Genomic DNA, 17047 nt, shown 5'->3' on the forward strand with positions numbered 1-17047 from the left:
GCGGGTGTGACACAGCCCGAAGGCCTGACCCGCTGGGGTCGCGTGCTAATGCATCCCGAACGACCTAGTGCTTGTACAGTTTGTGCACATAAGCCTGCGGGCGGCCAGGCAGCGAGTCGTTGCTGCGGCAGACCTCATTCTCCAGTTTCGCGACGGACAATGGAGCGATGTACAAGCAGAAAATTAATCAGTCCCGTGAGAAAGTTCAGTGTTTCTGCCTAAGTGGTATAGCAAAACAATGTCGCAGGATTTTTTGCGCTGTCACTTGAGGTCTGAGCCATAGAGTGTCCTCCAAAAATCACCAGAGGGAGCTCTGGCGCTGTGATGCATTCAGCCACTATATATATGGGAGTGATGGATGGTAAATTGATTTGTCTAATCTTCGTGCTTGCGGCTTTGCGCGTTCTTGTGGCGTCACTTATTGCGTATTGTGTTTCTAAATTTCCAAGCAATTCGTCTTTTCGTTTTCTAAACGCACGAAGTCAAGAAGTATATGTGCATATGCGTAATCATTGAAAACTGTTGCATATATAACGTATCATTTCTGGAAAATCATCAATTCGCATTGTCACAAAGCCGTCTGAAGCCAAATTTAGACAAATTCATGTACTGCCCATACATGCAGCCTCCCCGTTGACTCAATGGACAGAGTTCTCTCTATTTATTTTTTAGAAAGCTATATGACCTCCACAGTGCAATCTGGTATCTAACAAAGCGTCAACAAGTTGTGTCGTTATGCACAAAACACTTACACGTAGCAGTATATGGCACGTATGGGTGTAAATGTATGGTACGTTGTTTTGCGTTTTCATACTAAAGAATTAAGCCGGCATCTTGCGTGAAGAACATGAATTTGTAATATTTCGCGCACTTTCCGGCAAAGGTGGGTCCGTATTGACAACATGCTCTGAAGCTAAAATTGTTTGTGTGAAAAGCCTTCAACCAATCCTAATGCTGGACTATCCTAATGCCGGATTAACGAAGCCGGCCGGACAATGGCAAAGATCACTTCATTATCATCAGCCTATTTTTATGTCCACTGAAGGACGAAGTCCTCACGAAAGAAAAAAATTGTGAATTCGGTCCCTGATTTACATGCAACAACTGCGCGCAAAATTAGTTGAAAATCTGCAGGCTTCTCCGTACTGGTCTATTACTGCGGCTTGCCGTTAGCACTTTGGCCCGCGTTCAGCATAATTTAATAAAGTTCGCGTGCACAAACGATAATTGTGGGGCGACCAGAACTTTGTATGCGAGTGAGTGCGCGAACAAAGTGGGACCATGTGAAGTGGATCAAAGACCTTACTAAGCGTCTGCAGAGTTGACCAGTTTCTGTGCAAAATGACGCCGTATCAATAAACTTTCCTTTTCCTCCTCTCTGTTCGCTATACGGCGAAAACGTATTTTGTTAGATGCACTTTTCAATCAAACCAGTATGGCCAATCCCCCCCTGTGGGTACGACCCATGGTTTGAGGCAACAACAACAATGTCCATATACGCTCGTTATCTGTGCATATCACCCACTGCTATCTGCAAACGATCATTTCTACACCATGAGCGTTTCCATGGCAACGCGTCCCACTAGCGCCCGCAAGAATTCATATAACATAGGAACGCGCTCCAAGTAATTCGCGAGTGCGGTCGCATAATTTAAACGGGAAGACTCCCGTTTAAATTCCGCCGCAGGAAATCCATGGTCTGGGCATAAAAAAACTAACCAACCCTTCCCCTACCGGAAAATGGGGGTAAGCGAAGCTTATCCTGGGTGCCCCTAAACAAACCATGATGCGATAGCTGCGACGGAGATAACGACGTCACTGACGGTATATATGCCCTTAGGTCGCCGCTGTCGCTTGCATTCAATGTCTCGAGTTTGCTCGGCGGCGTGGTTGGCAGCATTCGCCCGCCATTGACACTTGCGATTCTTCGAAATTAAATTGCTTCAAAATTAAATCTGCCCGCTACGTAAGACTCATACCCCCTTAAGCAATGGTTCATACCACCGTAAACGCGGCCTCCCCATTATAACGACAGAAGATAAGTGAAATTCTACACTACATGGAATGATGAGCGGCAACGCAGCCAGCTGTGGAAGAAGACGACGACGAACGCGGGAGCAGTGGCACGAGCGCGTGCCGCGCACGAGCGCAACCCAAGGGGCGCCAACGAGCCAGCTGCGGAAGAAGACGACGACGACGCTCGAACCAGTGCTGATGATAGTTTTTTTTTTTTTGTGTACACGGACGCCACCGAACTCTGTACCTTATAACAAGCTTCGCTTGAAAATGAAGAAAGACAATGTGCAAGAGACGTTTGGGCTTCACGAGCTGCATGCAAGGATTGCAGTCAATGCCAGGCCACTTCGTTTTGCCCAGAGTGAATATACTCCGACATGGGGACACCAGCGGTGGTTTCGACAAAGACAAAGGCGAAATTGCCAAGCGCGCGCCATTCCTCGCGCACTCGCGCTCGCGGGCCTCGTTTCGAACGCCGGCGATCGTCCCGAAGAGCCCGAGAACCGCTACTACGAACCATGGAAGACTCGGACCCGACGGGCACAGGGGAGTGTAGCGGCGGCGCCGTCTCTGCCGGTGCCGCCTGTTGTACGCCCGCCAGTGCCCTGGCCGAAGACAAGACCAACCCTACCGAGCTCCTGCGCTGGGTCAACGGATATCTGGGAACTCGACACGGTAAGATCGAAGATCTGTGCTCCGGGGCTGCGTACTGCCAGTTCATGGACATGCTCTTTCCTGGAACCATCGACCTGGCCAAGGTGAACCTGAGGGCCAAGCGAGGACGCGAGTCCGTCCAGAACTTCGAGGCGCTGCGAGAGGCATTCGAGCAAGTCGGCGTCGACCGGGAAGTGCCGGTGGAGCGGCTGGCCGGAGGGAGCTACCGTGACAACCTCGCGCTGGCGCAGTGGTTCAAGGAGTTATTCGAAGCCCAGTACGCGGAGCCCGCTACTGTGGCAGCCGCCGCTGTACCCCTGGCAGCCGCCGGCGGCTACGCGACGCCACTGGTGATCGCCACGTCGGGACCGTTCGCATGCCACACCACCGTGCACGATCGCCGCTTCACCGAGGGCACTGGCAAACCCGAGGAGACCCGGGCCACCGTGGAGGAGACCGGAGCCGGCTCCGGGGTAGGTCTTCCGCCGTCCAGGCCCATTGGTGTAGCGGCGAGGATGGCGACCTGTGGCGGCGGCGGCGCTGGTGCCGGAGACTTCTCGGACACCGTCGAAGAGCTCGTGGGCCAGGTCGCGGAGCTCAAGGACGCCCTGTACTGGCTGGAGATTGAGCGAAACTTCTACTACAGCAAGCTGTGCGAGATCGAGGTGCTGTGCTGGGAGCACGAGCGGGAGCACGGCAAAGACGACGTCACCGAGCAGATCTTGGACATCATGCGCGGCAGCGATGACGACGACTGGTACGACGAGGAGGACGACGACACCGCTCAGAGCGGCGAACTCGATGCCGAGGTGCCCAAGGAGGAACCGCACTAGCCGGGGGGCCCAGCTGACCATCGACGCGCCTTTCATGCCCCGTTCAACCGATACTCGCAGCAGGACGGCTCCTTTCCGGCTAGGTCTCTTCGCTCTTTCTTTTCTTCCTTCTTGTTCTTGTTTTTCTCAAAGAAGCACTTTTTTTTGCCTTCCAGTAAAAGTTTTTTCTGTTTCCTTGCTTACTGAGTTGTCGGTCATTGTGCATGTGTGAGCGAGTGGTTGACTTTGAGTTCGGGATGAGTAAAGTTAGCGACCGGGTGCGGTAAAGCAAGTACAGAAACATCGAACCGAAGGACACGAGCCAACACTGCTTGATCTTGCCAGCCGGGTACGTAGCCTGCGAGGCTCCTTAATGTTTTATTCAATGTAATGGAACTTTGGTTATTTCTTCAGAAGGGCTACGTAGCGGAGACATGTGCGTGTCTGTCAGTGGTGCGCATAGTAAATGTGCTTGGTAACTCTGCTTTATTATTATAAGGCGCTACACAAATGCGGCGCTCGACGCGTGGCTTTCCTTGGGCATTTCACGTAAGACTGATTTTTTTTTATAAGTTCGCGCCTTCTTCTTGTCGCTCTTATTGCGCAATTAAATTATCAGCAAGTACCCATCAAAGGGAATTGGGCCAGTTTTTTTTATATAAGAATGTAAAACACACCGGCCCAAAGCCCGTAACAACGTATGAAAAGAGTTGGTAGCCTTAAGTTGATGTTGACGGTTGGAAAGCACGGCGCATATATCTCACGAGTGGGACTGGCTGCAACAACAAATTGCTAATTAACGGCGAAATGTATAAAAAAACACAACCAAAAACAAATAGAAAGACGTGTATATCGCAAGAAATGATTCTTCCACACTGTGTAAGGATCGATGCTATGCGAAGCATTTTTTGTAGCTGGCTATCCAGCATATTTTGGGGGTTCTGCAGAGAGCTGGCAGGTGTATGCCAACGCGCTTGTGTAAGACGAGCAAGTATGAGTCACAGGAAAGTGTGCGATAGCAAGACAACGATGACCTGGGCCAACTTAGAAAGGTGCGTTCCGCGTGGCGTTAGCTGCTACCAGTGGCGTAAGGGGGAGGCACCAGCCACGCGCCCTCTCCCCCAATATAAAGTTTTGGGTTAGTATTCTGCGGTGCTCAGGCTCCTCTTTCCTCCTCCCCCTCCCCTCCGAAAAAATGGTTCTGGCTATGCCACTGGAAAGTACTCGGGGAATGTTGGCTGATTCCAAAGTGAAGAAACCCACCGTCTCAAGGCACTAGCTGCCACTCGCTTTTACTGAGCAAGTTGTTGCTACGCGACATGACGCACGCGATGGACAGTGCTCCTATAACGGACGACTTTCTGTGGCAACGAAGAGAAAGCCACAAAGGCAAGGCACGCACAAGTAATAGCGCTCCTGAAGAAAGCGCCACATTGTCACCCGCGTTACGTAGGAATAGCGAAATGAGACGATATACATAGCTTAGTGTTAAACCTAAGTAATTTCTCTGCTGTCCTCTACCGCCTTTGGGCAACTTACGAAATCATCGCACGTGGCAGCATAGACGCTGTTAGACGCTGCCGGAATACTTGGTGCAATAAAACATTGCAGATCCCACGCGCTGTGGGAATTCGTTTAAGCGAAGCTTTCATTTGTGCTTGAGAAGAAGCTTTACCGTGGGTGTTCTGGAAGCTGTACGCAGATTCGGTATCTGTTCCAACAAATTAGCAAAATAACGCTGTCAAACGCTGCCGGAATTCTAGGTGCGATAAAGATTGAAGATCTCACGTGTTGTGGGAAGCGGTATAAAGCGAAACTTTCATTGGTGTTTACGAAGAACGCTGTTATTGCTTAGCGACCATTTGCAAGTACATGGATGCACACGGCCGTGTTGGACACATTTTCCCCAGGGAAACGACCAGCTCAGCATAAAGCTTTTGGCTCTTGAACGTGTGGATCCCACGCATGACGACGAAGCAATGACGAGGACATAACGACGAAAGAGAGAACAGTGTTCGTCATCTGTCCTGCTTTGCCGTTTCTTCCTCGAAAACTCTTCTTCGCTCACTACTTTCCTGTCAATGATGCTATGACACGCTGATAACGAGCATACCGTTCGTGACCAGTCAGTACCGGGCAGGCAGCGTTAAAGAACGGAAAGACGTGTCGAGATGAATGATGATTATCGTTCGGGAACAAGATAAGCCCCAAGGGGGGCAAATTCTTCTTGGAAATGTAGACGTCAGTCAAAAAAAGTGTTGTTGTCACGCTGTCTTCGTCATCTCGCGATATCGTCATCGTCGTCAACGTCGCTCCCCATCGTGGCGTCTTCTTGCCGTCCTCGTGATACTGTAGTGGCCGTCGGTTCCATGCCGTCATTGTGGTCATCTCGTCGTCGTTTCGTTGTAGTGTTGCTGACTAGATTGCGCAGTGTATATGACTTAAGGATACCAGAGACGTCCCAACCTTTATATGTATATATATATATATATATATATATATATATATACATCGTATATATATATATATACAACCATACATCGTTTAAGTACAAAAGTGGCACGTACAGTGCTGTATGTGGACACCGAACGATCTCTTAGATGGCATCAATAAATTCAATACGCCCGAATTTTACTTCGTTCACCTGCTTCAATTTGTCGAAGCCAACGTTGTACAGCATAGGGCCCGTGCGTGCGCCCAGTTCGTGCATCTGGAATCGCATGTGTGCGGCCAGCTCGCGCATCGACAGCTGCTCCCTTGCCTGCTTCCGGGAGTCGCGTGATTACCTTCGCTCGCGTAGAGCAGCTGGGCTTGTTTCCCGCCGCTGTCCTCTTTATGTAGCGCCTGTCTTTCGAACGCTAAACGTTTTCTAATAGCGCTGTCTGACCCGCAGCGTCAACTCCGAGCTGCAGTCGGAACAGTTGTATACAATCGCTCAGCTAATATGCGCCTACTTAAAGCCGGTTACTTCGGGTGATATTTTACAACCTGAAGGAGGTTGTGCAATTTTTGTGCGCCTTCGGTCACGCGTCATAGTCATCATACATACATACATACATACATACATACATACATACATACATACATACATACATACATACATACATACATACATACATACATACATACATACATACATACATACATACATACATACATACATACGCCTTTATTTCAGCAGCTCACAACTTAATACACATCATCATCGTCATTATCAGCCTGTATTTATGTCCACTGCAGGACGAAGGCCTCTCCCTGCGGACCTCCATTACCCCTGTCTTGCGCTAGCTGATTCCACTTTGCGCCTGCAAATTTCCTAACTTCATCACCCCCACCTAGTTTACTGCGGTCCGCGACTGCGCTTCCCTTCTCTTGGTACTCATTCTGTAACTCTAATGGTCCATCCGGACAACCATCGTACGCATTACACGGCCTGTCAAGCTTCATTTTTTTATGTCAATTGGCAACATCGTTTTTAATGTCAATTGGAACATCCACGTTTGCTCTCAGACCCACACCGCTCTCTTCCTGTCTCTTAACGTTAGGCCTAACATTTTTCGTTCCATCGCTCTTTGTGCGGTCCTTATCTTGTTCTCGAGCTTCTTTGTTAACCTTCCAAGTTTCTGCCCCATATGTTAGCACCGGTCACCCGTAAGATTGTTCAATTCCAAAATAATTCAGATAATAAAAGACAGTTTGCAAACCTTCTATGGGTCACTGCCGATGTTAATCCGAGAGCTATTTGAATAAAAATTATCTTGGAGACTCATCATCCAATAGCCAGCAATAAGCAATCGCCCTAAGTCACCCTTCATTACTGGCGCACAGCTGACGGAATTTCGGTGTTCACAGCTGCAGCGACAAGATGTAGCGCAAAGCCTTCGAGCATATTTGGCGGCACCTTCCACTGGCGTTATCGAGTTATTGAGAGCTCTCAGCATCGCCGTATTATGTTGACGTATATCTTGCAACCAAATACCGTGAGGCAATCTCTCTCGGGGTTGACACAGTGCAACTGCCTGAGGGAGGGGCACACCGAGGTATGCGGTGTATAGTTGAACAGTCGCGCCCAACGGCACACGCATTTCTGCAAGGCCACAAATATTGTGGCGCGAAATGAAGCGCTAATGACGCACAAGTCTATTTCCAGTGTATATTGCCAAACTTGATTACGAAGTTGGAAAGTCTGGCTTATACCTTACTCACGGGCCAGTTCGTCATCGTCTTCGTCGGGCCTGACTGTCTCCGTACTTCAGTGGACGCTCGTAACGTTATACCCGGCAACAGAAGCGCCGTCCCGGTGCCTCTTACTTAAGATCAGAGCAACGGGACAATGGTAGGACTTAAGGCGAGAGATGCGCACGACGTCACTTCACTGTGGGGCAGATGATGTGGTGGGAATAACGGGGGCGACCTCATATCGGTAACCGATGTCACGCGCGCGGCACGAAGCACTCGGTATAGGTGCCGTGCACCGAGATACAAGAGCTTTTCTGAGAGCCCAACATGACGTACAGTCAGCCACAAAAGTTTGCGGACCACGGGATCTCAGAAAAAGGTTCAATTCCCGAGCAGCCTGTAGCAGTAGCCAGCAAAACTGTATACGACAAAGTTGTCAGCATATTCTGCAGTCGAGGCCCGAAATGCAAATACTAGGCTGCGTTATGAGGCTGCGGATATATTCAGCTTTTTGTCAGATTCGTGATTCATAATATTTTGTGGTTGACTGTACATCGTGTCTCTTCGCCGAGTCGATATTGAAGTCAAATTCAGAACGGTCAGAACGGCCAGAAAGCAAGGGCTGGCCGCCGTCTGATACCCCCCCTTTCATGGACACAATAAAGTTTTATCTCTCTCTCTTCACCCGATGATTTCGTGAGCCTGTTCTCCTGGCTGTGGTTTGTTCATATGTGGTTTGAATCTGAGTGAGTCTCATGAGAGGGGATCCCTGCACCACCACCGTCTCGCAGGTGTACGAGAGCGAAAAAAAAGAAGATTTTTTTTAAAGACATGTCACAGCTTTGGCAGATATTAAACCACCCTCTCTCTTTCTCCAAATGGCTCAAAATCGCACATACTCTAGAAACCCCGTGCACATTATCACGCACGTTGTCCTGAATTACTTTCAAGGTTAATTCGTGAGCGATTATGTAAAATAATAATCCTGGATATGGAGTCAGGTATGTACACGCGGAGTCGGTTTTGATGCGGTAGAGCAGCGTCTCCGCGTGTACCTGGACTCCATATCCAGGATAATATTTTACGAATACGTCGTTTTCCCCGAGCGGCCCTCGGCAATCAGGAAGAGAATGCAACGACTGCCGATAGCCTTCCTGCGAGACACGGGGCATCATCGACACCTGGTGACACACCCCTGATCTCAACTCATAGGAGGCTCAGGCAGAACACTTGCCGGCTATATGCCAGGTTATTAAACCCCCCTTCTGCAGCATCATCATAACCATCACCATCAGGTACACGCGGTACTGCATGGAGATTAACACGTTTCTTTGGAGTAGTTCGTTTGACATTGCCAGTGCGTACAGCGCGAGGCAGAGCAAGGAACCAGACATTGTCCTGTTCACTGTTCGTTCCTTGATCTGTTTCCGTCTGCTCGTGGCTGTACGTATTGGCAAGGCACGGAAGCGCTTTACTCGTGTTCTTGCCATAACATTTTGAGACAGTTGGCAGTAATTTGATCTATATCGCTGTGTCGTCAGAGACGACGAAAAGGATCCGGGAAATACGTTTCGAATACCGGATGATATTTGGCACGGAAACCTAAGATGTATCGTCAGCATCTCAACTCCCCAGACGATGTTACATATTTGTTTCTGCGCTTAGGCGGAGGAAAAAAAAAGATTTTTAACATAAGCAAACTGGAGGAGAAGGTCACTTTTGTCCACGTGCACGGGGATGTTGCCTCTGTGTAGAGCCCATTCTAATGAAATAAGTATTTTTGTCTCTGTAACCTGGGCATTACAACCAAATGTGCTCCACGGTTTCTTACTCACTGCAGTTGTCAAATCATATTATGTCTTCTTCAAAGCAACGTCAATCATCAAGTTTCCTTCTCTCATTCTTTCAAGACCAATCGCTTAATTGACAAGCTACTTAGATCTACACCATCACCTCTGTCTCACCAGTATATACCACTGATAATATATTTTCTATCTTTTTGTTTTCATTTTCCTTTTCCCACTCCTACTCCTATAGGGTCTTTCTGCCACCGCGATTCCCTTCCCTGGGAAGAGTAGTGTACACGCCGGAAGAATTCTCTGCATTTCAATAAATAGCTTTCTCTCTCACCTTGGCTGTGCTCGGATCTCGTAAGGTTTAAGACAAGTCGTAACTACACAGTGGAGCCTGAAATTAACAAAATAAGGAACCCAATCGGCCTTCTAGCGCGTCCGTGTAGCCACCGTATCCTGATCGTCGCTTCTCTCGACTCATCGCTTGGTGTGTGTGTGCGTGCGCGCGCTCGCGCTTGTGGCCACGGGATCACTCCTGGATTGATTATCCGTCGCTAAACTCTGTAACATCGCTAAGCCATTTAAAGCGAGCCCTTCGCTTCTCTCGTTTAGTGATACCCGAGAAGCGTGCCCAACGCGCGAAAATATAGGCCGTCAGCCTCCGCGTATCCACTTCGCGCTCGGGCCGAGGTGATGGATATGGGGGGAGCTAATGAAAGGGATAAAGGCCGGTCGAGAGCGATATGCGGCATTCATTTTCTGCCAGTGGGCGTGCCGCACCTTATGGCTGGCCCGGCTACACTGCAGGTTTTCTCGACAATGCAGCGCGCCCCGGCGCGTGCGGTATTTTTAGGCCGCGGCCGCCTGCTGGGCATAGCTGAGACGTTGGGACGTTTCGGACGCGGGAATCGCTCTCTTCTCGCCGCTCCTCTGTTCTCCTCATGCCAGAAAGCGTGCCTCGGATATCTCTGACTAACATCGCGGCTCTGCCGATGGCATCTGCATATTGCAACGGGGCCGCCACTCCTGAGCGTCTTCTTCCATGAATCACAAGAACTGGATGTGTAAAAGATGCGTTGAAGGGGTAACGTTATTGTCTGGTAGCGGTCCTGGCCAAGACATTCTTTAGACTTAGACGTCTACAAGTACATCAGTGTAGCCGCGCATATATCTCAGGTTAACTATACAGCTCTGCTGATGGTATCCTAGTATTTCAGTGGGTGAATCACAAAAATAGCCACTGGATGTATAAAATATGTATTGAATGGGTTACGTTAATGGTCTAGTAGCTGTCCTGGCCAATATCTTCTTTAGACTTGGATGTTTACAAATACTTCAATGTACATATCCGCGGATATCTCAGATTAACTATAGAGCTTTACCATTGGTATCTCAATATTTAAGCGGATTCGTCACTCCTCAGCGTCTTCTCCAGTGAAAAACAAGCGCTGCTGGATGTGTAAGGTGCGTCTTGAAAGGGCCGTTCGAATATAAGTCGTTTGAACAAGAGAATCGCTCAACAACATCGTCTGAAGGGATATAAGGAATCTTCTGCCCGTAGTTCTTCGCGGCAGGCAGCTTTCACGCGGGTGGGGATAAACTTTATAGCATGGTTTATACCCTTGAAGGAGCGCTACAGACGAAGCACATCACGGTCTTGAGTGCCAGGCTGAACGGGTCCGTTTCCACGTCACCATACACCGACGATGACTGCTTAAAAAAATCAGTCGTTATCGTATTCCGTTATCGGTCTATTCACAACGGTATCATTCTCGTTTACCTGGTGTAACGGAGGCTCTGTAAAACGGATGCAGTGTATCTATAGAGTCGCAGAGTGGGCGCTTATCTGTCAGCTGTGGGCTCAGTTTCGAGTGGCCCATTGACCATGGAAGTGTAATGCGTTATCTTTATTAGTCTCTTAGGTGAGTCTTGTCAACCGGAACCCCGCTCCTTACAGCGCGACCGAGTGACAAGAGCTGATAAGGGAGCCTTCTCGCACGCGAGTCCGCAACACGCGATTTGAGATATGCGCTTGGAAACCGAAGCTCGATACTGCGAGGTACGCTGCTGTCGCTGTAAACGGAGACACCAAGGTAACTGCTACATACAGGCCTAAGAAACAACGGGCTTTGTGGTTTTGTCGAGGCCTGAACGCATATGTCCCGTGCCCATTTTACTGCGCCAGTTAGTAACGCCCTTGGGAACGGAGTTTGAGGAGGACGCTGTAGTCTATAACGCATTCACTTTATATCGCTCTCGTCGCCAAGTTAAAATAAATAAGGAGGTAAGATTTCGAAAACTGTGACAATGGGGTGTCGGTATTGTCGTCGCCTTCATGTCGTCGTTGTTCGCTGACACACAGAGCAATAAGTAGTTTTCTGAACGAGCAGTTGTGCGGACTAACGTACAAGAGATGCCCAGTAATGGTGTGTCCAGGCCAGTGGTACGTAAACGCGCCCGTTGAAGTAGACAGGAGAAAGATAAAGAAAGGAAACACTGAGACATTAGCCGTATGACATACCTGGTTGCCTATATACCCTCCATTGGCGAAAGAGAAATGTGACACACACAACCGTCATGGGTCACGACTCACAACAGTTGTCAAATGACTCCGATCTCAGTGTCACAGTGGTTAAGCGATAGCTATAACGCATAAAATTCCGTGGTTATAGCATTACCGCGCAGTGCAACACGGCGTCACACACTCAGACGTTTGCGTGCTAATGTGCTTTTGCCCCCGGTTCGCAACGCCGACAGCGTCGGCTCGTTTGATATTTATTCCCTCATTTGCTTGCTCCCGTTGCTGAACAAAACAGCCCTACTGCTTGCTGCCAGCTTTACCATAGATGACTTGCTTCGCTCATAGCAGCGCAAAGCAGAGGGAGCTCGACACAGCTTAACAAATGTAAAAGCAGAGCTATGCGTGTAGCTATGCTGTCCAGCCGCGGTAGTTTCGTTTTGCCGTGCCGTAGGTAAGAAGGCGGATGGTGCTTGAGAAGCAGGGACCATAGAGAACAGATTGGTAAATTTATACCACGTTTCATTGTTCGTTAGCACGACGCATGGGTCTAAAGTGCCAACAATAAGCACAAAATAAGGGCAAAGATGGACAGTTTGGTGGCATTCGCCAACACCCCGATTCGAAGGGGATGCTCATGCTATCCATCCATCCATGCAATCATGCCGCTATATTAGCCTTTATTTGTATCAAAACTGAGAAGAATCGCGTAATATTTAAAGAACAAATTTCACGCTTCCTTTCGACTTTTCTCTGTAAAATGCGCTGTACTTATAATTTTCTTTTTTGATTTCTTATTGAATGCGCCAACACAGATACGAATATAGCACTGAAAAACGTTCACCTCTGCCCGGATCGGATTTGGCCAATGACCTTTCTCAAGCTTTAAAGCCGCGCTCTTTCGTTTGTGGGCGAAGGGACGCGAAGCGCTTGATTGCTTGGACTTCATTGTTGCCCGACGAAATCTCCCTCTTTCCCCGCACTCGTATCTCCGACCCCGGCCGAGACAGATACAAAAAGAAAAAGAGAAACATGCACATGTTCGTACACAAGTGCGCAAATAAAAAAAAAATAAAAAAACATAGTCCAGCACGAGCGGAGAAATAGACGCAAGAAAGCGGGCAGGCGTGCGCTGTCACGTTTTCGTCATTTTTACGGCACGAATCCGGTGCCCGGACTGGAAGTCGCCACCGAGTGTCGCTACCTGAGCCGCATGCATTTTTACTTTTTTTTTAAATTTCTCTCTCTCTCTCTTTTTTCGGCACTTGTTCTTTTTCTTGTCCTTGCTTTTTCTGACATCAATGTTTACTTTTCTATTCTGCCTACGGGTGCATACGAGATCTCACAAAGTCCTGAGGATAAGGCGAACTTACTTTTTTTTTCTTTGTTTTTTACTGGAGACCCCGCATGACCCCACGTCTCGGAGGACACAAAAAGACAACGTCACGACAGTCGCGTCGTCTGTCCTCTGGGATCGTGACGGACGGGCCGTAGGTCTCTTGACGTCGGCGCAGAAACCCGTATAGCGCACCTCCGTCAATGCATACCGCGACGCCGTATAATTGCAGTGTCGCGCGGATCTAGCTCGCGAGCAGAGAAGAGAAAGCAACAATAGAAGCGGAGAAAGCTGCGGTCTGGAAGAGGACAAGCGTACAAAAAATCGCGTTCACACTAGCGGCGAAATCGCTTTCGCGCCGACGAAATGATGACGCACGGGTCCTCTTCCTGCTTCTGGTATACAGTGGGCTGGTTTTAGACAGCTTCTGCGAGGTACTTTATGTGGTGCCGAGGCACGGGTTTCGTTGACTACTGGTCAACCAGAATAGATGAGAAGAAACAGGCAGACGAGCATGGGTGCTTCTACTGTGGTGCTTGCCACGTAAAATTTAAAACTAAGCCTAACGCTAGCAGTGTGCATGAAGCCACGCCTCATTTACAACATCGAGGAGGCCTACTTCTAGAGAACAAAAAGAAAAAAAATCAGAAGACTCTATAGATGGGGATAAAGTTGCAGCCTGGAAGAGCGAACGTGGGCGGGCAGAAAATGGCGTCCTCACCAACGGCGAAATCGCTATCGCGGCGATACGTCCCGCCGCGGTCTCTTCCTGCTTCTGGTATATTGTGCTGGTTTAGACGGCATCTGCGAGCTGTATACCTATTTGGTGCCGAAAATAGACGTGATGTTGTCCTGTGGCTACAAGATTCCCTTCGTTATATACTGGCATAAACCCGAGAAGATGCGAAGAAAGCGACGGGCGAGCGTGCACATATACTGCCATTACGCCGCTTGTCCTATCAGCAAGAAGATTTCAAAATATAGGCTATACCTCTGACAGGTGTGCGTACGTATGGTCATGCTTCGTTCGCAATGTCGAAAAGAACTAGTTCGCAAAAAAAGGAAGAAAGAAGCTAAAGGAAACGCGTAAAGCTGCAGCCGTAAAGTCGGATGTGAATGGGTAAAAATCGCTCTACATTTGCCAGTCAAATCACTTCGCCTATATATATTTGGGTTCTAGTTGGCGTATGTATTTATGCTAAATTTCAATTAAATTCTAGAGTTTTGTGTGCCAAAACCATATATCTGATTATGAGGCACACCGTATAGTGGGAGACTCCGGAATAATTTTGACCACCTGTGGTTCTTTAACGGGCACCCAATGGACGGTACACGGGCGCGTTCTTGCACTTCGCCCCTATCGAGATGCTGCCGCCGCGGCCGGGATTTGACCCCGCGACCTCGTGCTTAGCAGCGCAACGCCAAGCGACACCATGGCGGATTATGTATGTATGTATGTATGTGTGTATGTATGTATGTATGTATGTATGTATGTATGTATGTATGTATGTATGCGTGTGTATGTGCGTATGTATGCATGTATGTGTGTATGTATGTATGTATGTATGTATGTATGTATGGTGTATGTATGTATTGCATGTATGTGTGTATGTATGTATGCATGTATGTGTGCATGTATATGTATGTATGCATGTGTGTTTGTGTGTGTATGTATGTATACATGTGTGTTTGTGTATGTATGTATGTATGTATGTATGTGTGTATGTATGTATGTATGTATGTATGTATGTATGTATGTATGTATGTATGTATGTATGTATGTATGTATGTATGTATGTGTAAGTATGTACGGTGTGTGTGTGTGTGTGTGTGTGTGTGTGTGTGTGTGTGTGTGTGTGTGTGTGTGTGTGTGTGTGTGTGTGTGTGTGCGTGCGTGCGTGTGTGTGTGTGTGCGTGTGTGTGTGCGTGTGTGTGTGTGCGTGCGTGTCTGTCTGTCTGTCGTATACAAAGCTCCCCTCATCGTATCGTCTTCATCTTCCTTGCTTGGCTCGCTATAGTGGCCCCCCATTATAACTCTTTAACCAGACTGTAGCAGCCCACGCGGTCCTGCATCACACGGCGTCTGAAAGCAGCGTGGCATGGACGCCGGTGCCACATTTCCCTCCATATAGGCGTGAGTATAAGAAACTCCACGGGGCGCAATGGGGCGAATGTGATGCGACCCGCGCTCCCGTGCTGTAGATACCGTTTTTTTTTTACGCGATGCGTTTAAATAGGAGCGCGCGTGGCAGACAGCGCGGTACAAGGGCAGCCAGGCTGCTGCACGCTGCGTTCTTGCGCGACTCCAGTGAGCCGTGGAGCGAGGAGGCTACCGTTGTGTTTGCCGAATGGATGAAGCGGACGGCCGAGCTGCGGTCGCTTTTGTTATCGTTCTTCTTGGGTCACCCAGTTGCCGTTTGCCGAGTGCGACCACGCGTATAACGCGGAATCTAATTCACAGCGTCGTAGATACAGCCTTGACCCGAGAACGGTGTGTGTGACTACATGCCGTGTCTCGAAGGCGTCTCGAAGTGGGAACCGGAACGCGTTTGGAGAATCGAGCAGGCGCTTTGGGGGGGATTGCCCTGAATTCCCGTTATGTAGAGTATATATATACGTATGTGTGTACGCGTCGAAGACGACCGTGGCAACAAATACACCAATAGCGGAGGCCGGGGTATACGACTTTTTAAAGAAATCAGCAAACTTGAGCGATTCCTTCGGCGCTGAACCCATTTACTGCGAGAGCAGGAGCTTGGCCTCTCAGAGAGGAGGTCGCCATCTTTTCTAGAACAGCTTACCCTTTGTGATGCACACAACGTCGTCTTCGTAAGTTATTTGTATTGTCTGTATTTAATGTGTCAGCATTAGCAGTGTCAAAGTGGGGGAAAAGTGCATGTGTGTGAAGTGTGGGAAACCGGTTACGTGACATATATATGTATATATATATATATATATATATATATATATATATATATATTGTTCAACTGACGGTTATCTGCTCTATATCGCCATCAGTTTAACTTTGCTCCTCAGAGAGGCAGGGCGTATGTCGACTGAGCTCCTGAACAACAGTTTGCAGTGTGATGAACGCGGGTGTAAATCGTGGATCCAGTACCTCTAAGAGGAGCGACGTAACGCTATAACGCATTTCTCTCGCATGTACCGCTAAATCACCACCGAATTTTTCGGGCCTCCAATATGTATTCAGGCGCCACCACTCCCAGAGTCTACGTATGTGGCGTACAAAACACCGGCCGCACAAACTGCGAAGCTGTCGGAGCTGCCCTTCTGGGACATTCTCTACAGAATCACTTAAAAGGATTTGGATACCACGCCGTACACATGAAATGGAATAATTGCCATCCCACCCGACTAGTGGCACGAAGCTACAAAGAAAACCCGTATTGGTTTCTCGGGAAGGAAGCTTCGCAGTCGAAGAAAAAGTTCGTCCTGGTTCGTGATTTGAACCTGGGACCAGTGCCTTTACCGGGTGATCGCTCCGAACTAATCAGGAGGCCAGCAGGATCGCAGAGCGGGGGCAAAATTATCGAAAACTCTAATCACTGGGACACTGATAATGACAAATGAGTTCTGCGAAAGCCCGCGAGGTGGATGAAATGGAACAATTCAGGAACTTTCCGCCAACTTACGGGCTATCCGCAGAACTGATTTGCCACGCAGTACACAATTCACTTTCTACCTTTAAAAAAAAAATTCGTCCGACTCATCATATGTG

The 17047-nt window shown here is 48.6% G+C and overlaps 2 protein-coding genes across 5 annotated transcripts in view; both read left to right on the top strand.

Moving 5' to 3' along the window:
* The window catches only part of LOC119465371 (inositol 1,4,5-triphosphate receptor associated 2-like), a 347709-nt gene that overhangs the window by 79605 nt on the left and 251057 nt on the right, over window positions 1–17047 (top strand). The gene's annotated exons all lie outside the window — the stretch shown is intronic.
* Window positions 2441–3652, top strand: LOC119464838 (microtubule-associated protein RP/EB family member 1). Its single transcript, XM_037725736.2, has one exon. It carries the CDS (start codon window positions 2535–2537, stop codon window positions 3501–3503), a length of 969 nt encoding a protein of 322 aa, XP_037581664.1. The 5' UTR covers window positions 2441–2534; the 3' UTR covers window positions 3504–3652.

Source organism: Dermacentor silvarum, chromosome 9 (genome assembly GCF_013339745.2).
Source record: "Dermacentor silvarum isolate Dsil-2018 chromosome 9, BIME_Dsil_1.4, whole genome shotgun sequence".
Lineage (NCBI taxonomy): Eukaryota > Metazoa > Arthropoda > Arachnida > Ixodida > Ixodidae > Dermacentor > Dermacentor silvarum.